Raw genomic sequence first — 23,605 nt, forward strand, 5'->3', positions numbered from 1 at the left:
TTGTCATTTCAATTGAATGGATATCTTAACTCAGGTGTTCTACCTTTTCTTTCAGCTGCAAGGGGATTTTGAGAGAACTAGATGAATTCTTGCTCCATACCAAAAATAAAAATATAAACCATAGGCACTTCTGAAAGCACATACAATGCTGGAGCCTCTTACTCTTCTGCTACCTTTTTCCAAGAGGTGCTGCCTGCTATATTTCAACTGAAAGAGCCATGATTCAAAATCACTTGTAGAGCATGAAGGAGATTTCAACCTATGGAGAACTTGTTCATAAATTCATATTTAGCCAAAGAAAGATCTTGCGGCCAATTTTCCTCACTGTATCTTTTAAGCAGGGGTGGGGCTTTTTAAACAGAGGCATCCAAATATAACACTGGGACATAAAAATGGACATGCCTAATGCCCCCTCCCCAATGGTGGGTTAGTTTATTTAAAATCAGCACAGAGAGAGTGTTCGTTTATATCGTTAGGAGGTTGAGTGCAGACCTGGAGCCACTTAACAGTGGGCAAAATTCAAGTCACTAGCATGAGATTGGTGGATTCAGAACAAGATGTCAGCTCCACAAAATGCAGTCAGTGATCCCGGGGAGCTGAAACTCTCCACCTATCTGAATTGTTCAGTTACTGTGTGGACGAGCCTGAAATGTCATCACCAAAACTAAGTCCTCTCTGTGTACGTGTTTTAAAAGGCGAAAGCCCTATTCTAATATCCTGATCAGATATTACACAAACAAATGAGGGTACAATGGCTAAATCCAGTCTGTGCTCTCCAACATCCCCGAAAATATTGCCAATTCATTTTTCCAGGGTTTTGGCAGGAGAATGCTGGAACACCATAAACACAGCTGGGATAATCTTAAACAAGCAGAAAGTTACCTTAAATGGCTGGGAAAGCTTGACTGCAGTTTATGGGAAAGAAAAACGAAATAAACTCCCCCACTCTTTCTGAGCTACAGACATTGAGCTGTCTTGGTGCAGAAAACCCTGAAGATTGGACCCAAATAGCCACTTGCGGGTGGGGATTATGGGTGAAGTGCATACATGTGTTTTTAGGAAGTCACCATGCTAAGGTAACATTTTCAAATCAACACATGGGCTCCGAGGCCTCAAGTTTTGATGTAGAGGGCAGGCATCTCATCTAGATTGCCACATGGTCTCCTGCTCGCTTTCTCAGTGAAGCCTCGGGAGGCCGACCGTCACTGCATATGGATCTGGATTTCATGGAATTGCTTGAAAGCATCTCAGCACCATGCTTGCCAAATTGGAATACAAGGCAGAATGGGAAACTGACCCCAAAGGGGAAAATGCATATTCCAAGTACACACACAGCCTAAAGCAGGGAAGAATCTAAATATTTGCTGTGGCACTTCCATGCACTTGGCAGGTGCTAGGTCTTTCCACAGTCATCACGACAATCTCCTGAGGATGCCCACCCAGGAGCATGGCACAGGCCCGGGTGATACTGGGTAACGATGGGGGCTTTTCAAGATTTCTTGCCAATGTGTCTATGATAAAAAATAGAGGGGCAGTGATCCTGGCCATTCTCACAGCCCAGCTTGGCTTCAATGGCGGGTACTGAGTCAACAGACACGGAGACACCTCAGCGGAAAACCTATCAGGGAAGAAGTTAACCAAGTGATGTGGCAGAGAAAAAATGGTGTTAGAAACCCTGGGGGAGCCCACTAAACCAACTGCCTCCTTCGTCTTTATTCTTGTAGCTGAACTGGGCAAAAGCAAAAAGAAACAACTGAACCACTCAACTGGCCCTCCTTTGTCACAGTCAAGTGGTTTGATTTAAAAAAAGAATTTTTTTTCCTTGAATAGTCCATACCCTGGTTTAGTATTCGAAGGCACTTTTTAGAGTAGCCGCACTTTTGTTTCACTTAATTTATTTTCTAAACAGTGGCGCCAGCAGCAGGCATTGAAAACACGAGTTGGGTGTTCGGTGTCTGCAGGGCTGCAAGCGGAATATGTTTATTAATATTTGTTAAAAAAACTACAATTCTTTAATAGAAGCAAAATAGTGGCATGAAAAAGAATTGTTCTTTTAACAAATACACTGATTCGGGAGCAGTCCCCTGGACGCAGGAGTCCCTTGGTCCTGTTAATTGAAGAATGCACCACTGTCGGTCTTTGTATTTGGGAACAAATGATTATAAATGAGTATTTTCTTTTTTAACAATAGGGAATTCTCACTGGTTCACCAGAAATGACTTGTTAAAAAAAAAAAAAGGAGGGGGGTGTTATTCTACTCTTTACATTAAGCCAGCATTTGCATAAAATATTGATAAGAAGGCTCCCATTACTTGTTTCAGAGAGAGGCTGCCTCTGGTATCAAGTGCTGGTTAATCAGCCCAGTGGCAGAGCAAAGGAGCAGAGTGCTCTTAAGTGCTGTGTCCTGTGCTTTCCTACAAAAATTTGGGCTGCTTTAAGCTCTTCTCTGTAGAAGGAAGAAATGCACGCTCAGAAGCTTTGAATGCAGCAGGCAGCAACGGTGCTCACAACTACACCCACTGGACAGGTGGCGAAGGGGCAACTGGGTGGGGGAATCATTTCAAAAATTGGCCGAGTGGAGTGAAACAGCCACCAAGCATTTGTACCTCATGTTCAAGGTCTCATCGCTAAACCATAATATGGTCTACTGGGAGAAAAAAAAAAGGCAATCGCATCGGCATCTAATGAGTCCCTGTGGGAGAAACAGGGCAGATACGTTTACTGTTTTACACATGGGGAAACTGAGGGACAGAGAGAGGAAACGCTTCGAGTCCATCGAAGTTCTGGGACTGGAACTTCGGATCTTTGGTGCCCAGGCCGTGGAAATTTCAGCGTCATTAACTTAAGGGTCTGCCTTTGTGTCTTTTCTCCGTGCTATACTTTGGGCAATTAAAAATGTAATGATAACTGAGAAGGGCTAGTGAGAACCGCAAAGGGAGAGAACAGCGTTTCTAATCACTAAGCTGGCAGCAGAAGAGGGAAGAGAACAGGACCGCGTCTTCCCTCCGTTGCTCAGGCTTCGTCTGGCCATCTGCCTTGCCTGCCGGGTTCTTGCCGGGTTCCTCTGCCCATGCGCATGCAGCAGCACGAGACGGCCAGGTGTCCTGGTCTGACCACTAGGATGGGACCGAGGGCCCGGAGGGAAGGCCTGGCGTCCTTCTGCGTGGGAGCTTGTCCAGGACCGGGGACTGCACAGGCCGCAGAGAGATGGCACATCCTGGTTGACAGTGGCACTGGCGCAGTCGGGCACACATTCAATCTCACGTGTTGATCAGCTTTTATAGAATTGCATCTTTACTGTGAGGGTTTCATAATAAGAATTTCAGAATTGTTAGAGAAGCACAAGCCGTGATCTCCGTGCCTCCCTGTCTCTCTATTAATCGTTTTAAAACCACCTTCAGAAGAAAATGCAGGAGTCACACGCTTGGGCTCGGCTTCCTCCTCCTGTTTTCTTCCAGAATACCTCCCTTTTGGGGATCTGGAGGTGGATGTAGGTGGAAAACTTTTGTTCTCCAGGCCTTCAATTCTAGCAGCTGACGACATGAAGCATTATTTCTTAAAGCCAAAAGACAAATGTTCTCCCTCGCATGGCACAGAATTTAGGGAGAACGAGTGAGATGGGTAGAAATTAGTGGCTTTGTACTTACAGCTCAACTTTTTCTTTCAACACGTGGCTTGGGGTTGCAATATGGCCCCAGAACCAGAAGCTAAGAATGAAAAGAAGTTTCTTAGTTCCATGGAAAGTGTGCCGATTACCTTAAACAATAGCATGAAATACCCTGCACGGTGCAAAAACACGGATTTCTTTATAAGAACTGAAGAATACGTTGTACACATCCACTCTCACGTTTGCCTCCCTGGCCTCCTGAGGAAACTGTAGTCAGGTGACTGGTTAACACTCAGTGTCAGCCCAGGAACGGTTTAAGGAAGGAGGTGAGTTGTGCCGCACTGTCAAAGGGAAGGCAAACGTGGAAAGAGAGCAGGTATTTCTAACCCCTTTGTACAGCTGCTTGCAAAAATGCTGATTTTCATCCATGCCCAGAGCGGCAGCCTTCGTGTCTACCGTGGTGGCAGAGAGGAGCCTAGGGTCTTTTTCGAGATCAAGCCATTTCTCTGTCACTTAAAGGACTCTGAGCTTGGGACTCCAGGGGTCTTGTCCTCTGAAAGTTACCTAGAATACTGCAAGTGGGCCGGCTGCTAGGAGTCCGTATCTGCTCTGTGCTACAAGCAAACACGGCCATTTTTTTCTCGGACTGTGTCATTGCCAAGAGCACCAGACCCTTCACATTTCTTTCAGGCACAGAGAGAAAACTAGAAGACTAAGATGAAAACCACAAGTATTCTTTCTCAGCCTCCACAGCTCTCCCCGCTGTAACCCCTCCCACCAAAACAAATCTACTTCAATTTGAGACTGAGCGGGCCCGGGTAGGGACAGGGCAGCTTGCCGGCCCTCTCTGACAGTGACAACCTGAGCTAATATGTTGGCGCCAAGACCTTCTTGACTCGAGAAATAAACGGTGATCATTTCAGCTCCGGTGAAAAGTTCAGGTTGGAGAGCTCGACCACGTGGGGCGCAGCTGAGGGCCGCCTCTTGCTGCACGCAGGGGCTGCATCTGCCTTGGCTGGGACACACAGTTCTAATTAGCACTAAGGAAAGAGGCTCTACAGTCAGTGCCCTCACCTCGACTCAGGCCGTCGGGTCCCCGGAGGATCCGGCATTCTTCTATCTGGCCAAACGGGGAAAACATCACCCTGATATCATTCTCATTACATTTCTTCGAAACCATTCCTATGAACAATTTTCTGTCTTCCACAGCTAGGAGACAAAAAAATAATGAATGAGCAAAGGCCATTTCATCTTTTTTTCTTGCAATCAATGCTTCATTACCACATCAAACCGGGCCCGGGCACGTGAGGCTCCCGCCGCCTCCGTCTGCCTCCCTCCCTCCACGCAGCCCGCCTTGCCTCTTCCTTCCCACCTGGCCCCTCCTGGATATTTCAGCTCTTTGTGTGCTTGTTATTATTGCTCATAAAACATCTCAATAGGACCAAAAAAAGAAAAAGGAAAAGAAAAAAGTTGCTGTGAGGTCCTTTCCCCCACTCAGGAACCGACAGAGGGGTAGTTACCGACATTTTAAAGTACCGTGTAATCACTGAAACCACTATGCTGTTTTGAGATGTTTTTGGATAAAGATTTTAATTTGTTTTTTGGGAGGCAGATGTTCTTTTAACTTGAGTGTCTGGGAGAGGGAAGGTGGAGTGGAAGTAGGAAAGGAAATGTTTAACCAGGCGTCCAAAGGAAAGAAACATCTTTCTCCTATTTCAAAGAGCTTCAGCCCCACGGACGTGGACAGGAACAAGAGATCAGGTTCTCCTTTCTGGGGAATCACGAGGACAGGGCTTCCTGGCCACAGTGGAGGCTGTGCGCTCAGACCAGGGTGGGACGCAGGGTTCCGCTGGTGCCGACTAGAGAGGGAGCCAGTTCCAGCCAGAGACGGGGGCTGCTGCTACTTAAGGTCACTTCAGGGTGGCAGTATTCAAGAGTGTGAAAGCAGTAAGGAAAAAACCAAACCAGCAGGGAAGGATACTACTCTAAGTACGTGAAGGTGGGATGCGTGAGGAACAGAATGACAAAGACACACAAACTGGAACCACTGGAACCTGAGGGCGGTGGGGCGGGCAAGTAGGCTTGGCTTCATGGCCTGGGAGAGTGTCCTCATAATCTCACCCTTGTACTCAGGGTCTCTCGCCAACGTGTAGTTTTAAAGACAAGGTTATAAAACAATTTCAGGACAAGTGTTGGGAACATATTTGAGAAGAGGCCAAAGATTTTCATGGAAGCCCTAGGGGAGAAGCCCTGCCTTCTCCCCACGTCTTGTTTCCATTTATTTCTTGGAATTGAGGAAAGCACAGTGGGTTCTGGCAGAGAGCCCTGGCTTCGGGGGCAGGTGGAGGGCTCCCTTTGAAGATATATTTATCTGTTTTATCACCTCATCCTTGGTATCCTGAAAGATTTTATTTCTGTGTCTCTTATTCCTTCCCTGGACAATAAGTGCCTCATTCTCACTGACCAACACAAATGTATTCCAGGCTTACTGGGACAAGGTGCTTCTGGGAAAATCAGCATTAAAACACATGGAATACAATCGTCACACACTGGGGACGGAAGAGCTATGGCAGAAGCAGCCAAATGAACCTGGCATTTCCTCTGAAGTGGCCCTGTCCAGTGGACCTCTCTGTGGCAATGGAGACATTCTATGTCCAAGATGGTAGCTCTACTGAGCACCTGACATGTGGCTAGTGAGCATGACCAAGGAACGGAAATTTCCTTGTTATACAATTTTAATTAAAATTAAATAGCCATATGTGACTATGGTATTGGACAAAGCAGCTTGGGGGGCGGGGTGTCTAAATTGAGACAGACGTTCTTTGTTACAGAATCACAGGCTGGAAGGAAGAGACACTTTTAAAGGAGGTGTGTGAGAGGCCCGGCAGGGGACAAACTGGACCACAGCGTAGTGTCCTACCCCGAACCCTGGGCTCTTTTCAGTTTACTGCCTTTCTCCAGGTTCAGAGGAGGCAGGTGAGTCTCCTAGGTGACTAGGAGACCATGGTTCCAGTTCCAGCTCTGCCATTAACTGGAGGTGTGACCTTGGAAAATGCAGTGACCCCCGTGGACCACAAATGTCAAAAAGAGGCTTTCATTCTATACTTTTTCCATTCTCTTTCTTGGTTTCTTCCTTAAACAATGGAGAGCAGGTGGCCCAGCTGCCTTCAGTGGGGTGGTGGGGTCAGGTTGGGGAGACTCTCTTCCATGCAGCCCCTCTCTGCACAGGGACAGCTCCTCAGACAACTCAGAGAACTCTAGGACTCTGGGGAGCACAGGCTGGAAAGCCCAGTCCCATGATACTTGTAAACTAAGACTTGTACACCGAAGTGATCACGAAAGGCTCAATGGCAGATGTGGAATTAAGCTGGACTTCAAGAAGTGCAGGTAGAGTCTGGTCAGGTTGGCAGTGGGATGGGGGACAACAGACTAGGAGGAGGTAAGGACTAGATTCGGGGCAAATGGAAGGAGGTGGCCTGGTTTTAGTCTGACAAGCAGAGCTTTCTGCTTCATCTGCAAAGGAGGGGCCCACTGCACAAGGAGAGTAAGAGATGGCCAGAGGTCACTGCTTTTGTTGAGACTCAACAAAACCAGACAGGGCAATGGGCACTGTTGGTGCTGATTCCTGGGAGGGAGGTGGTGGTTGAAGACCCAACTTTCTTTACACAGATGACACATTTTTAATTAAGTTCTTTTTCCTCCCTTCTTGGAAGTGAACTACTATCAGCTACTGGAAACTGGTAAAAGCTTAACAAGTCAAGACAGCATTGGCAAGGCAATCGTCTAAGAAACGGGAGATGCCCTGGCCCCGGGCTAAGATGGCTGGAATCATCGTCCCCGGAGGCTGTGGTGTTTCCTGGAACAGGAAGGGAAAGGAAAAGAGCTGGCCTCAATGGGCAGAGGAGGGAGGGAAAACTAGTCTGAAGTTCTTTTAGCCCTCTTCTTTCTCACCTCTGGGACTCCAACCCCCAAGAAACCGTGGCTGGTATTGTTAAGAAAGTTTAAAAAATCTTTATTTCTTCATATTACTGAAGAATCTGGTGCTAGTCTTCTTTTCGTTTTTAATTTCTTCCCCATCCATCCCCCCCCTTGTTATTTCTGCACTCGCTATCTACTCTCTGTGCCCATTCACTGTGTGTTCTTTCTGTGTCTGCTTGTCTTTTCTACTTATCTTCTCTTTAGGAAGCACCAGGAACTGATCCTGGGACCTCTGGTGTGGAAGAGAGACATTCAATCGCTTGAGCCACCTCAGCTCCCTGCTCTGCTGTGTCTCTGTCTCTCTTCTGTGCCTCCCTTTGTTGCGTCACCTTGCTGCGCCAGCTCTCTGCAGTGTGGACCAGCCTGCCTTCACCAGGAGGCCCTGGGTTCAATTCCCATATGGTAGATGGGTGCCCAATCGCTTGAGCCACATCTGCTTCCCTGGTGCTAGCCTTTTCCACAAAAGCACCGGATCAATTTCCAACAGTCGTTGGTTCCACAGTTAAATCTATAATTGTAGCATTTGCCTAAAGCAATCTGCAGGTTCTGAGCTTCAGGGCATTGTGATGGTAAATTGAACAAGCAGCTCCTGAGTAAGCTAAAAAGTGACCCCCACCGCACCCAAAAACAAACCCAACAACAGATATTAAGAAAACGGAAAAGACTTAAGAAGAGATCCTGAATTCCTAGTCTTTACAAAGGGCAAACTCAGACAGGTAGGGAGAAGGAAAATGGCTTCCACATTTTGGAATGACAAGTATTGGCTAAGAAAAAAGTAAATGAAATCTACACTACCTGCATGTTACTTAAAATGGCAGAGGCTTTGGAAATGGCATTTGAAACAGTTCGACCTTTATAATTATTTTGTGTTACCAGTGCTGCCAATTTGCTTTTGTGTGTATGTGTGTGCGTGCGTGTGTGTTGGGGGTGTCAGGTATTATAGTCATAAAGGAAGCTGGATGTTAACCATCTTTTACCAGCCAAAATTACTCTGTTGTACTCTAGTTCTAAGGGTTAGGCCAGGTTTGGAAATGGGAATGACAAAACGTATCCAGCTTTCCTCTCCCTTGAGTTTTCCTGATTTTCCAGGGAAAACTGAATCATAAAACTCATTTATGCAATTCCCAGTTCAAGAATTCCTAATAACATTGTAAACATCTTCAATAAATAGTATAATCTTAAACTCAGAGAACTTAAAAAAATTTTTTTTTGATAAATTTCTTGGTGGAAAGTATCTTGCTACATTTTTTCAAACCACAAAAATGTTGATTGCTTAAATAAACCTGCTAAGTTCATGGCATTATGTGGGGTGCTTAGGGGAATAAATGAAAAAGAATTAAAAGAGCAGTCCATTTTTCTCTAGGCTTACTGATGATAAGTGACAGAAAATACTGTTAGCTACAAAATGCTACATTTGTTCTATTTGGTAACGGCAACAGAGCTGAAAGGTATTCTTTACCAGTCATCATTTAAACTGTTCCTTCCATGATGGTAAAAACGAGAAAAAGGTTTAATACTTTGAGCAATGACTTTTTAAAGTTAGGGGGCTAGAAACTTCATTTAGAAAAAAACAAAAACCCTAATTGTAAGTCTGTGCTAACGCTCTGGTGTACAATCTGTCAATGTCACACCTGGATTCAGGGCTGCCTGAATTAATTAACGACTTTTCAATGTGTTAGTGCTAACATATGGCATTTAATTACAGCCTCCAAATCTGCGAGCCTCTCCACTTTGAATTTCAAAATTATTTCCTCATCTCCTAGTAAATCAGAAAGGACTTTGGATGGAGACACCCCATGATGCTTATTTTTAATGGGGGCTTTGTGGTCTTCGCCCTCACTTGACAACGTTGTGCCATCTTGAATCCTGCTAGCTCCCCAGCTAGATGTGTGGGCACTGGAGGCTCCAGAGACTTTGAGGCAAGAGGCGATGGGCTGCCGTGGCATGGCTGGATTATGGGCTTTCAGGACCCTGGGCAAGTTGTGGGGAGGGCAGGTTATTTTAAATCAGGATGGATTTATGCTGTGCCTATGGGGTACCATCCAATTCTACTTTTGCCAAGGAGCCTGGCTTAGGGTGGATCCTGGCTGCAGCCTCAGGGGGTTGCAGTATAGATGCCAGAGGCAACCTCTCAGCCTGACAGGTTGGCTTGCTGCCGGACACGCTTCGGTTGATGTTCAATATTGCACGGCTGGTGCCTTCTGCATTAGCTACAGGGGAGGAAAGGCTAGAAAACAGGCCTTTAGATGGTCTATGGACCATGGTCAGTGCTAGAGGCTTCTGATCCTTTAGGTCCATGCATCTTCAAGTGTCCCTCAGATCACTCTACATTCTGCAATGGAAAATTATCAAAAATGCTGGATTCTGTTTGAAACAAGCGACCCAATATGGGTATTTATTCAGCATATTCTTTTTATTGCTTGCTGAAGTGGTATTTTTTTTCTTTCTGACACCTGGCACCCTAGAAGCATGTGGGTAGGCAATAAAATGCTGTGAGTTTGCATAAATGTGCTAGAGGCTGCAGCTTAGATCTGTGCCAGTTTAAAGGGTAGGTCAAAGGAAGTCACAGAGATTTAGGAAGACTGTTTGAAAAAATACTAAAATTCAGGGCTAATGTAGGAGCAATCTAACATTTCTGGGCTCACCATAGAGGTGCATTTTGTCAGAATCTGTAGATGGACAAAGACTTAAAAGCGTGATTGCTTTTCTGGAATTCATTTGCCCATCACTAATTAATCTGTGATTAGCAGCCCTTTCTTGCTCAGCAAATACAAAGTTTTAGGAATCTGAACATACTGATAAAGAAGACAGTAACTGTCTAACTCTGATGAGTCCTTTGTGCTATCCATAAATGTCAGCAAATGCCATAAAAGTGCAATTAGAGCTCGTTATACTTCTTTCACAACTCTAGGAGCTATTTAGAGCTTCTGAGCCAAAGAATTCTTTGTGTTCTCCAAGCCTTTGAAACTATGCTTACCTGTCAAAAATGCCTTGCAAGATCAGAAAAGGCTCACAGCTTTTATCACTTGCTTTTGAAAATTATGCATTTCTCCTGATACCTCAATCAGGTGCAAAAAGAACCTAGGAGCTTGCTCATGTCTATGCAAGCAAGGGGAGGTACATTAGCCCTTTTTGAGGAAGAACCCTTTAAAAAAGGCAGCTTTCATTCCATGGACACTTATGGGTTTTCTCACTGGAAATTCAGAAAATGAAGGTCAGGTTATACAGCAAAGGAAGACTTGGCCCAACTAGAAGGTGTGGAGGTTTTTATTCGTACACAGAGACCTATGCCCTGGAAAGAACAGGTCATGTCAGAAGTGTGCCCGTTATTTTACAGGAACCTAGCATATATTGCATATTTACTATGTGCTGGGTATTATGTTGACCTATTACAGATGATAACCTATGTTATCCTCAATCCACCTTGTAAGGAGGGCATTCCAGCAAGCTAGACTGCAGACCCATCACCCTTTATAGGTGAAGGTCCAAGGCCGAGTGAGGTTCGGTTTTGTAGCAGTTTGATGTGGTTATGAATTCCTAAAATAGATATTGGATTATGTTTGTAATCCAACATAATCTGTACATGGGCATGATTAAATTATGATCAGGGCTTTGAGGCCCCACCTCTTGGTGGGTGGGGACTCACAGATAAAAGGCATGGCAAATGACAGAGATGAGGGTTTTTGATGTTGGAGTTTTGATGTTGGAGTTTGATGCTGAAGCCTTAAGCTGGAGCCCTGGGAAATAAGCACACAGAGGAAAGAGAAGCCAGCCCCAGGAAGAGAGGAACCCTGAGCCCAGGAAAAAGCAAACCCTGGGAAGAGAGGAACCCTGAACCCAGAGAGAAGCAAGACCCTGGAAAGGAGGAACCCAGGAAGCCTGAACCCTTGCAGACATTGGCAGCCATTGTGCTCCAACACATGAAAATAGACTTTGGTGAGGGAAGTAACTTATGCTTTACGGCCTGGTATCTGTAAGCTCTTACCCCAAATAAATACCCTTTATAAAAACTAACTAGTTTCTGGTATTTTGCATCAGCACCCCTTTGGCTAATACAGGCATCTTGCCCAGACTCAGATAACCTGAGGCTGAGCCAGGGGTCAAACCTGGGCTTTCTGAATTAGTTTCCAACTGCAACTCCATGCCGCTGCCCTCAAAATGGCATCTTCAGGTACTCACCATCCTAGGGATAATGGAGCCAAATCTGGCTTGGCTTTTGAGATCCAGCAAAACTGGAGGCACACATGGCAGTGCTTTTCTGTTTCTGTGGTTCTGACCTCCAGTTGGGCCAATTCTCCCTTTTCTTTGTTGACTGACCTTCAGTTTCTGAATTTCCAGAATTTACCAAATACCAGCCCTGCATCCAGAGTAGATGCTGGACAGCACCATGTGGAGGGCTCCTGGCACCTGCCCAGTAGTAGGAAATGCAACAGAGGAAATCCCTTCCAGGCTCAGCCACTGGGGTCTTTTGAGTCACAGGTTCTCCGCTCAGTTCTCTGATTCCTCCCATTTGCACAACTGCAACTGCAGGTTCAAAAGTAAGTCAGGTGCCTCCCCAGGGGCTTCCACTGCACAGCCTTGTCCTGACATGGTTTGGAGAAAGATAGGGCCAAAGGAGAGGGGAAGTTGCTCGGTGGCCAGAAGCTTCGAGATGACCTGCTCTGATGGGAAGCACCTCACAAATACAGGAGTCATGTCTCCCCTCTCCCAGGGCACATGGATCTCTCTGGGGCGAGAGGGCTCAAATATTGGGAAGGGAAAAAGGGCCCCTGTTTTTGGAGATGGGCATGAAGCAAACCCATGAGGCCAGGATCTGGAAATTGTCATTTTACAGACGTGCTTTATCATCTCCACAAAATCTTATCTGAAGATCAAAAAACCCAACAAAGCCACCCTGGGTGAAAGAGGGACCATGATTCCTGTTTTATGAACGGGGATTTTAAAGTTAGGTGATTAGGGAAACGGACTTTGGCCCAGTGGTTAGGGCGTCCGTCTACCATATGGGAGGTCCGCGGTTCAAACCCCGGGCCCTCCTTGACCCGTGTGGAGCTGGCCATGCGCAGCGCTGATGCGCGCAAGGAGTGCCGTGCCACGCAAGGGTGTCCCCCACGTGGGGGAACCCCACGCGCAAGGAGTGCGCCCGTGAGGAAAGCCGCCCAGCGTGAAAAGAAAGAGCAGCCTGCCCAGGAATGGCGCCACTCACACTTCCCGTGCCGCTGACGACAACAGAAGTGGACAAAGAAACAAGACGCAGCAAATAGACACCAAGAACAGACAACCAGGGGAGGGGGGGAAATTAAATAAATAAATAAATCTTAAAAAAAAAAAAAATAAAGTTAGGTGATTAACTGTTAGACCCTTGAATCAGGAGACTGAATATTAGCTCCACGAGGGCAGGGCCAGTGTCTTCTCTAGTCTTTTCCTCTTCTTTAAAGTCAGGCAGCAGCCCTGGCCCCAAACAATGTGCCTGGCACAAGTAGGTAATTCAGAAATAATTTTGGAATAAAGGAAGGAAGCGGGTTGATCAAGGCCACACAGCAAAGTGGTGGCGGATTTCAGAACTTCCGACACTACATCCCAGGCTTGTGATGAAAGGGGCACAGGAAAAAGGGAATTTGCTTGGAGAGAGTATGGGGCTGGTTAGGGGCTGGTGGTTAAAGCTCCAGAGTCTATTCTCCCCCACAGGAAGGTGCTCGCAGATCCGTGCTAGTACTGAGTGTGACACAGGTCGCCATTTCCTTCCAAGCTTTCTAGGCTGTGGAGAAGCCAGAAAATGGGCTACACTACAATTAGCAAAAAAGAAGAAAAAAAAACCAAAAACCTTGTGGAGAGATTTCTTGAGCCCAATCATAATTTACATTTGCAGATATGCAGATCTCTAAGTGCATGGCTTCTGCCCTGATTACTAATTAATGAGGCGCAGAAAGGCCTGTTGGAAGGAAACGGTGCTGATTATGGCAGTCTGGTGGGACAGAGAAGCTCTGTGGTCGAAGGACGGAGACTTCCTTGGCATACACTTCAGGAAATCAAAAAGAACAAAACAGTAGACACAAGGTCTGAAGAAGCGGAAGCAGAACCTTAGGCATGAGAAATGTGGATTTCGACCCTCTCGTGTCCTGGCAAATCCCAATTATTTCATGGACTTCATCAAACACATTTTTTTTTTTTGCACTGGGTGCACCTTTCTTTAATCAGTGGGCTGAATTCTGGATGAATTCTGATGCAAATATATAAGACAGTCTCCATGCCAAGGTGGAACAAATGGAAAAAGCAAAAAAAAAAAAAAAAAAAAATTATCACCTCGTTCTTAATGGTCAATTCCTTTCCCAGGCAAGTTCTCTGCACAATATGAGGTGTCCCCGGTGCTTTACTGTGCCGGGGGAGATAAACCCGAGCCCAATGCTGCAACGTCACTGCAGAGAGCAAGCCCCAAACAGAGGGACACGGAAAAGCATTTCTTGTAACATCTTCACCCATCTTTCCACCAGAGATAAATGAGGCTGCAGGGCCTGACCTGCCAGCTGCAGGTGAAGTTTCCTGGAGCGGATCTTTCTGCCTCCTGGCAAGAAAGAGCAACCCGGGCAGGCTCCTCCCTCCCCGCCCCCAGTTTAACTGAGAGAACCAGGGAGACAGTGGGTTACCACCTACCGTTTGACTTTTCACTATCGGCAGGTTTCATCTGAATGGGATGATGCATCTGAAAACACAAAAGGGAGAAAGTAAAGGCAGATGGAACAATTGCAGAAACAGCCTGTATTAATAGGATACTCTTACAAGGGCGTACAGGCATACGGAGGATGCTATCAAGGGCACATAAACAGTAGTCTCACCCAGGTAAAATGAACTCCATGAAAACGCAACTGTGTTTCCTGTTCAGGAACCGAACCCTAAGCCACAGGGCCCTGTGCTGCAGCTGTTAACAGCCTGGGATTTGGGGTCAGATGCGGGGTTGAAACCTGGTTCTGCCACTCGTACAGGCCCTGCTGCAGTGACCCCGGGTCACTGCCTCAGCCAATGGCCTTGGGCTCCTGCTTGCTCGGCTGGGAAGTGGGGATGGTAGTGCTGGCACATAGGTTGTGAGAATTACATGAGAAAAATCCAGGTAAAGTGCTTACCCAGCCAAGCATAGGCTATGCTGAGACAATGTTAGCTGTGGTTACTGTGCTGGCACAAGTTCAAAGGCAAATTGCTTTGGTTTTCCTTCTGGCCTCTAGGTCTGCTACTATCTAGATCATTCTCGGGCCTCGTGGTTATGATATGGAGCCATGTGGAGGTATCACAGCTGACTGTCGCAGGTGCCAACACGCAGTTTTTATTAAAAGCAAAGCAGGGAGTAGGAAGGCTAACCGCTGGGAGAATGGATGGCAGGAAGGAAGGAGGGGAGGGAGGTATGAAACCTACACTTGTGTTCAGCATGGATGTGGGGGGGGGCGGGCAGGAAGAACCTGCAGCACAGGGGCGCCAAAGCCCTGAACCGCGGTGCAGCCGCCTCCTCCATGGCCCCTTCTCCAACACCTCTCAACCACTGGGCGCGAGCCACAGTTTCCCCCAAGCTGAGAACGCTACCCCCATTTCCAATTAAAACAAATTCCTCACACTCCTTTCAGGGGCCCTCTTGCTTCCTATTTCATCGGACCCCAAGGAACACAGAAGCCACGGGGCGGCTGGAATCACTGGCTGAGCAAATGCTTTATTAGAATGGGTCCCGTCCTCTCTGCATCTTCAATTCCCCTGGTGAACTCCACCACTTGCCAGCCACAGCTCCCGGCTTTCTCTAATTTAAACGGAAGGGGAACGGTGCCTGGCTCTGGGCTCGTGGGATGGGAGATTATTAGCTGGGAGCCAGGACCACGTGCACCTAACGTCTGCCGGGGTCTTCAACACACAAGAGGAGGAAAGGGGCAGTGCCATCAGGGGGCGGGAGGCTGAATAATTCAGAGCGGCCGGCTTTATTCCAGGAGAAGACAGCCTGCAGGTGTGGGGTCCACGAGCACTCCCATGTCACTTGTTAATAAATTCCATCTGTGGAGGAGAGACTAGCGTGAGCAGGGGAAGCACAGGGGTCAGTTAGGAAACCTGTCTTTTCAGAAGAGTTGCATAATGGATTATCTGCCTAAAAAGCAGGCAAGGTAAACTAGAAACTGCTGTGGGCTGAGGCACACGGGCTCTCTCCTACAGGTAAAGGAGAAAATGACACCAAATAAACATGCCTGGGGGATAAACTACCCTTTGGGCATGAATTTATCCCCTCACTTAGGAAGTAGGTTCTAGGCTCAGAAGTGGGGTCAAAGCCCACATGGGGCTGCCATACCCTCCTGGTGCTCCGCCCCCCCCCCCCCATGGGGGCAGGAACCAAGGGCTACAGGGACCAGGGCAGGGCAGAGCAGGCTCTCCAGCCAAGGGGACAGCTCATCAGCGCCCTGCGGGCCAAGGTGCAGGTGCTGGCAGAGGAAGGAGGGAACCGCCTGAGAGACTAGTGGAGTGGAGGCCATTCCTCCTGGCAGGAGTCTCAAAGGCATGTGGGGAGGAAGGCAGGGAGGGGCTGGGAGGAAGCAGGTGCGAGGAACTTGGGAGTTCTGCAAAGCAGTAAGGCAATTGACTGGGTTTGTCTGACGGGGAGGCCATTTAGGCTCATGGAGGACGGACTGCAGGAGGCGGCGCTGGGGGCAGGGAGAACAGTCCGGAGGCTGCCACCATCCCGATGTATCTGGGGAGGGTCTAAACTTCAGGGGTGACGGGCTGCGGTGGGGCAGAGGGAGGGGAGCTCCAGGAGGCCGGCCTTTGGCCTGCACACCTGGACGGGAGGTGGGATGGTTGCCCAAGTCGGGAAAACACAAGATAGGCGTTGGCGGCTGGGGTGAGGGCGCTCAGGTCGGGACGTGCTCGGCTTGGTGGGATGTGGGTGTCCGAGGGTCAGGCTGCAGTGGCTGCTCGGGGGCACAGGGGAAGCTGTACGCTTGGGCAACCCGCCCAGAGAGGTAATGTGAAGTGAGAAGAGAAGACCAAGAAAGAGGAGCCGAGGAGAGAGAACAAGGGCAGCCAGAGATGCTCGGGCAGGGAATAGGAGCAAATGGGACCATGGGAGCCAGGAGGCGCTTCAAGATGAGGGACTGGGGAGCACAAGGGCCGCGGGGTTAGACTTATGGACTTGGCAATGGGAAAGTCTTTCGGCAACTTGGCAAACGCAGTTTCTGTGGAGAGGAAGGGGCACAAGTCAGACTGCAGGGAGTGGAGGAGTAACGGAGCGGAATGGCAGAAGCGATACATGTGGATGGCGATTCCAAGGTGGGGACCAGGAAGCAGCAGGCCAAGGACAGGACTGTAGGAGGTGAGATGGCAGCTCTCCTTTCCAGAGAGACCTGAACGTGTCAACGGGCTGAAAGGGGCAGTGAGGTTTACAGGCTGAAGATACAGCAGAGAAGGTGAGCACACCCACCTTCCACGTGGGCTAAGATGGAATGGACAGGAACTCCTGCCCGCAGGGAGCTTCCGGTCCCTCAGGGTGGTGACAGGCACACACATGAGTAAACAGAACCTGGAAGGCTGGAGGACGCCAGAAGCTGGAGGACGCCAGAAGCTGCAGGACAGAATGAGTCCATGCCAATGTGCGGGAGACTTGGGAATCGTTTAGTCCCATACTCTCAATTTAGAGGCGCAAAGGGAGCCAGCACCTTCACGAGGGGCCGCGGTGGCAGCAGAAACTGGATTTCCCTCTACCAAATGCCCAGCCGGGGACTAGGAGCCTCATGCTGGGGTCCTGGTTTCACTCACTGAGGAGGCTCGATGGAGGTGTCACCTTGGAGGACAGCAACAGTCCCTCCCTCTCACCGCACTTGATCGACGCATTTATCTCCATGGCTGGTAGTACCCTGAGACGTCCTGCTGCTGAGAGAATGACCTCATTTTCAGAACTAGACTATCCAAAGGCTCAGGAACGAAACCATGGTGGTCCTTGATCAGCTGCCCCACTGCAGACATGAACTTCGCTGTGGTCTCTCCTGGGCCCAGGGGTTAGGGTGGGGGTACCCAACTGCATGGAGACAGGACTGTCATCCATGGAAGGGGTGGTCGCCCTCCTTCAGGCATGTTCTGGAGACAATTTAGATAATGTATGCAAAGCGCTGTGACCTTCCTGGGAAAGGTATTCAATCAGTGCTGTGTTAGCAATGGCTCATTATCATGAGCAATTCATTTGAGTTACAAATTTCTGATCGCATACAGGATGTAAATGTCAGGGAAGACAAAAAAAAAAAAAAAGGGTTTAGGAGAGTTGTCCTCCTAGTGGCTTGCTTTCTCCCAGCCTCCTGATCCAAGCACCGCGGAGGTTTGCGCTGGAGCAGGGGAGATATTGTAAAGGAGTGGTCCTTCCGAGGCAGGTTAGTGCAGGGGAAGAGGGAAGACGTTAAGTCCCAGCTGGGACCTGGCAGGGAACGTGGCCGTGACCCCCGCCCGAAAACCCCGAGCAGAGGCTGCTACTAAGAAGAAAGCCCGGAAGCCCTGCCCAGGCCCTGGCTCGCAGGGTCATTCAGAACTCTTTCCAGGGTCGAGGAGAAGCCCCAGATAACTCCAGCGACAGCCTCCCACTGGTCCCCTGAGAGCTAGCGGGTGGGGATGGTAAGGTACCCAGCCAGAGCAGCACACACCTGGGCCCTGCCCAACACTAGGAAGGGGGCAAGGGACAGCCTTAAAAGGCCTGACCTGGGCCCACCTGCGTGTCTCCACAGCTCACCCACACCCACGGCTTGGGTTGTCTACTTCTCCCATTTCTGGTTTTCTTCTTTCTTAATAAACTTTTTGCTCCCTTGCCTACCCATGATGTGCCGTTCACTTCTTTTATGCCACACAGCCAGGAACCTGGAAGCCCAGAACCCTGAGTGCTCTGCCGACACTTTTCAAGTCCTAATCAAGGGGTTCCTCCCCTAGCATGATCTGGGCTGGGACGACCTCAGACCACTCAGTCGCTCCCAGCTGCTCTGGTTTGGCCTGGCAAGGTGTCAGATGCTGTGGACGCCAGGAGAGGGCATCTTGTCACGGCAGAGCCGGCAGTGGGGGGCAGAGACACCACCACCCAGCCTCTTCCTGCAGCCAGCGGTGGGCGGTCTGTGAGCTCATAGGAGGCGCTCTGACATGCTGCAGAGGGCGAGCTGGAGAGGACCTCAGGCGAGGGAAGGCCTGTGAGCTCGTAGGAGGTGCTCCGACATGCTGCAGAGGGCGAGTTGGAGAGGACCTCGGGCGAGGGAAGGCCTGAGTTCCGGCTTGAAGGGCTGAGTGCCCACCAGGATGGAGGGCACGCCAGGGACGAGAACCATGTATCCAAAGGCAAAGAGAAGAGGAGATGGGCCAAATCCTTACTAAAGAAGGACGGTGATGACATGTTCTCACCGAGAGAGGAAGCAAGGGAAGCTCTTAAAGGCGATTACTTACCAACTACGAAATACCCAGAGGCTCAGCAAGACTAACTGTGACCAATACGTTCATGGACAGGGGAATTTCAAGTTAGAAGAAAACGATGATCCCTGAATGAAAATGACGACTCCTGAGTCTTGATGAAAGCTGCTCTAGTTTGAGGACTGTGGCCAGAGATTACATCTGCACCCCCTTTCTCCAGGACCAGAGGGGACTGATGGAGTCAGCACTGCCTCCAGGGCTGGGGCCCGCTGGACCGGGCTGGGGCTGGGAGCTCCCTGCCGTGCCCTGCACTTGGAGGTCCCATGAGATAGCAGTGGGCGAGGGGCAAGCTCAGAGGACTTGGCTGTCGTGGTTCCAGTCTGCCCAGTGCCTCTGCAGCTTTATGGGAGCCTCAGATACGGGGCTGAGGCTAGTTCTCCAGGGGCCACACTGTCTTCAAGGATTTCTGCAAGGAGCCTCCTAAGAGACATGGGTGCATTAAACTGAGGCCGCTTCTCCCAAAGCATGCAAAACTGGCACGGGCCTGCAAACACATTCAGTGTTTCTGTATTGCCATCGCCTGGCGACCTGTGATAAGTACTGGGTTTTATAGACACGGGCAGGGAAGTGTTCCTGAGTGTGGATGAAAGAGAAGAAGGGAGTCTATTACCCGAGTTCAGCTCCGCTGGAGGACAGCTTGCTGGCAGGACCACAGTGGCCCCTGGCTGTCTTAAGCCCGCACTCGGTACGTTGAGTGCTTGGCCCAGGGAAAGGGCGAGCTCGGGGGCTCTGGAAATAGATCCTTGCTCAAGGGAGTAAATCTGACTTGGCTTGTTTCAGCCACGTTACATTTCTAAGGAAGGCATCTCAATCCCTTCCTTTGGCTGCACGTGAACTTCTGTCCCCTTTCATAGCAGGAGGATATTTTGCCTAAAGTGACATTAAGACACTGGTTAACTACTTGGTCCCCACTTAGCTCTCTTTGTTTAAAAACAGCATGATATGACGGGAAATTTTAAGGGCTTCCTTTCTCTTTTGTTCTTTCTTGGGTGGGGGAGGGGACCGGAGCTGAGCACGACGCTTAGAAGCCGGTGGTTTTATTTCCATGACCTCTGCGTGCTCACAGAGGCAGTAAAGCTCCAGCCGCTCGGCCAGGGGCCCCTGTTTCTGCAGGGTCCGATTAGGCTTTCGGTGGGCTGGGGTGTTTATCCTCAAGAAGCTCCTCCCTGCCCCTGCATCCCCAGCTGAGCACTGCACTCTGGTGGCCACGTACAGCCTGCTCCTGTGACACAGGCACCAGCTGCGGTGCCGTGGTGGCCTGGGGGAGCTGAGCAGGGGAGCCTTCAGGGTAAGGCCTTCACCCTACCGCCCGAGGGGGGCCTGGCGTGGGCTCCCCATGCACCCAGCGGCCCTGGCTTCAGCAGGGCCGAGCTCCGTGGCCCACTCCCGCAGAGCCCAGTGGAAACGGGGACTCAGCTCGGAGCCGAGCGCTCCTCCAGGGCTGCGGGTCGGCTGAGCGCAGCCCTAACCGTGCCTGTCCTGCCCCCGTCCCAGGGAGAGCGGGGCACAGACCATACCCCTCGCACTCTCCAGAGCTCCCGCTAGGCACGGGGCCCGCGATTTCCCAGAGCTCCCTGCCTCGGCCCAGGCCTGAGGAACGGGGAGGTTCTGCGTTGGAGGAGCTGGGGCCAGCACCGGCTGGAGGGCGGCGGCGGGCAGGGGGAAGGACGTGGGCTGAGGGGAAGGTGACCCTGCTGGTTTCTCACGTGGAGGAGAGCTTGCCCTGAAACTTGTTTAACCCCGGCCAGCGCCAATTGAGGAGTTAACCACCTTTAACACGAGATTCAATAAAACATGCCATTTTTAACCTGAAATAGGTTTTACAGAGTCACTCTCGCACATCTCATTATTAAACCTATCCTGACCCCTTGAGAGAGCAGCTGTGGTGGCACATATTATAAGCTTACTGCCCATAAAATATTTAAAGGCAGGGAAAGACGGGAGGGAGAGAAGCAAACTCATAAAAGAGCTATGTGTCAAAGTGGAGAATTCAAGGATTCCAGCTGGTAAAGACAAACTTGTATTTTTCTTTCATGTCATAACAACGTAAAAGGGATTTGTGCAGAGAGCTTTACATCTTGCTACGGTATCCTAAGACTGTAAGCACCTGTACTTTCTGAATTTTTCTCAAAACAATTATTATAAAAGGCAAAGACAGGTTTCAGAAGAGTGGCCATGGTGGGGGGTACAGCACCCCCCAAATGAAAGAATGCACAAAGTATCAAGAGATCTTCTATGGTAAGGCACCCCAAAGGTATATATATCATAGGCTGGTCTATGGTTTTGACAGTACTTTTGGGATTTCAGTAACTGTATCATAAGTGGAACCAGGAAGAAATACAAGTAGTTTTAGAAACACCAGTAGTTTTAGTAACATTGAGTTATATGCATTGAACAAGAATCTTTGAATTGCTCTGATTTTTTTTGGTTACAGTATGGCAAATTTGCAGACTTCTCTAATGGCACAACACCTCTGTAAGAATATAGAGACAAATAAGGTTATATCAGTCAAAACCAACTTTTATCGTTGGGACAAAACCAGATTTGGGGCTTATGGCTAAACCTGTGAAAGGGAGAATTGGAGCAAATTTTGTGAAAACTGAAGAAACCTTCTATTCAACATCAATTTTCCTGTAGCAGGGATTGTTGTACACTTTCTGTACATTAACTAATTTAATTATTTTCCTTTTGTGCTTGACATAAAGGCTGTCTCAAACTATAAAGGTTTCTTTTCAATTAGGAGGACATAAATGAATGTATGTTGTGTACATGTATGTATGTGTGTGTATCTATATTTCATATATACACGTACATTTTAAAAAATTAGCCCCAGAACATTTTCATTTGGGCTTTCTCCACGAAAAGGGCAGGAGAGAAAGCTCAAAAGGCTGCAGTGATAAAACCCAAAACCAACCCAATGTAACTTTACAGTTACATCAGGAAAGCAGAGGTCTAGCCAAGATGCTGTTTGAGTATAAAGGAATTATAGGTTAAGAGGCTCAATACTAGTTCAAACCCCATTCTTTTTTTTTTTTTTAATGTTGGGTTTTCTTTCCTAACCCAGCTTATTATTATTATTTTTTTAAGATTTATTTATTTATTTCTCTCCCCCCTCATTGTTTTATGCTTGCTGTCTGCTCGTCTTCTTCTTTTAGGAGGCACCAGGAACAGAGCCTGGGGCCTCCCATATGGGAGGGAGGCACCCAATCATTGTGCCACTCCACTCCTGGAACTCTACTATTCTTTCCGGGTCTTCTATATAACACTCACAAAATGGAATGAAACTTAGAGGTTGGTTTCACAGGGCAAGTTATCTGAAATGCTGTGCACATATGTTAATGAAAGGCAAATTGAGGGTAAGCAAGACAAGCTATCAATTGTTCTGTGGGAGGAAAATAATGGTTTGGATTTGCTGACATTAATTTATCCTATATTTTGTGGTTTCTTCATAACTTGACAGTGCAGAAGAGTAGGATGGAATCTGTAAAATGAATCAAAGTGTGGATCACTCAACACTGGATAAGCCACTGTTTACATCAGAAGGCTCTGGTATTTGGATTTCTGATAACTGACTGGATTACACAGAGCCTGTTTATTTGAACACGGCTTCAGAAACTCTGTAGAAAACATTGAGTATTCCGAAAATGCAACTTCCACAGTGGAAATAGAGTAGATGGGATTCAACTCCACTTTGAGTCCCAGTGCTATCCCAATTTGCTCTTCGGTGCATCACTGTTCACTGAGTTAACACAGTAAGTGCACAGAAAACTTTCAATCAATATTCACTGACATTTTTATAACAGTGATCTGAGTCAAGAAAAAACAAAAGTGAATTTGAATGTTGAAACAATACAAAAACATAAAACACCTTTTCTTGAAAATTCCAGTAAGGGAAAGAAATCCATTAATGGAACTATATTACTTCTTCCAAAGTGCATAGTCAGTGCCCAGAAAAGGGATTCATATCATTATGATTATGTCTCACAAAGCACAAGTTCCCCTGGGGGATGGGGGGAGATCTCATGCAAAAGTGAAGAGAACATACTGGAAGGAATGGCCTTTCTTGGTCACTTGGCGTGTATGTAGTGAGCACTATTCAACTCCCAGCTGTTTTTCATATATTCTAGTAATTCAGAGATGGAGAAAAACCTACAGACCACTAGAATTATAGATCTGCTTTCAACTCATCATGCTCCAAGTCAGCCTTTTCAGCTGTAATGACACCACCTATTTACATTTTTGTTACAATCCTGAAGCATACTAGAGGGGGTAAAAAAGCAATGTAGCCATTTAGTTCTGGCAAATAAATAAATAAAAAAATAAGGTAAAATTTTGCAGGGAAATTAGATTACTCTGAGTGGAATTCTATGAGGGAATTTGGGGTCTGTTATGGTGATTAAGCCATCATTTCTGACAGATTACTCTAATTGGCTGTCAAATAACATTCCACAACCCCATCTGTAACTTGGCATCCTAGTTATTCAGCCACTGTTACCTTCCCTATCTAAAACATATACACCAAGCCAGAAGAGGGACAGCCTAACATTTATTACACTCATTAGCTATGATTAG

The 23,605-nt window shown here is 48.1% G+C and overlaps 1 protein-coding gene across 24 annotated transcripts in view; it reads right to left on the reverse strand.

Annotated features, from left to right (window-relative positions):
• Positions 1–23,605, reverse strand: part of CELF2 (CUGBP Elav-like family member 2) — an 840,440-nt gene that overhangs the window by 69,215 nt on the left and 747,620 nt on the right. For all 24 annotated transcript variants that reach the window (XM_071210069.1, XM_071210067.1, XM_012529138.4 and 21 more), the window contains 2 exons: positions 14,234–14,282; positions 4,682–4,816 (listed from right to left, as the gene is read on the reverse strand). In XM_071210069.1, the coding sequence (XP_071066170.1) occupies positions 4,682–4,816; positions 14,234–14,282 (184 nt within the window). The remainder of the gene's footprint in view (positions 1–4,681; positions 4,817–14,233; positions 14,283–23,605) is intronic.

The sequence above is a fragment of the Dasypus novemcinctus genome, chromosome 20, assembly GCF_030445035.2.
Source record: "Dasypus novemcinctus isolate mDasNov1 chromosome 20, mDasNov1.1.hap2, whole genome shotgun sequence".
Classification (NCBI taxonomy): domain Eukaryota; kingdom Metazoa; phylum Chordata; class Mammalia; order Cingulata; family Dasypodidae; genus Dasypus; species Dasypus novemcinctus.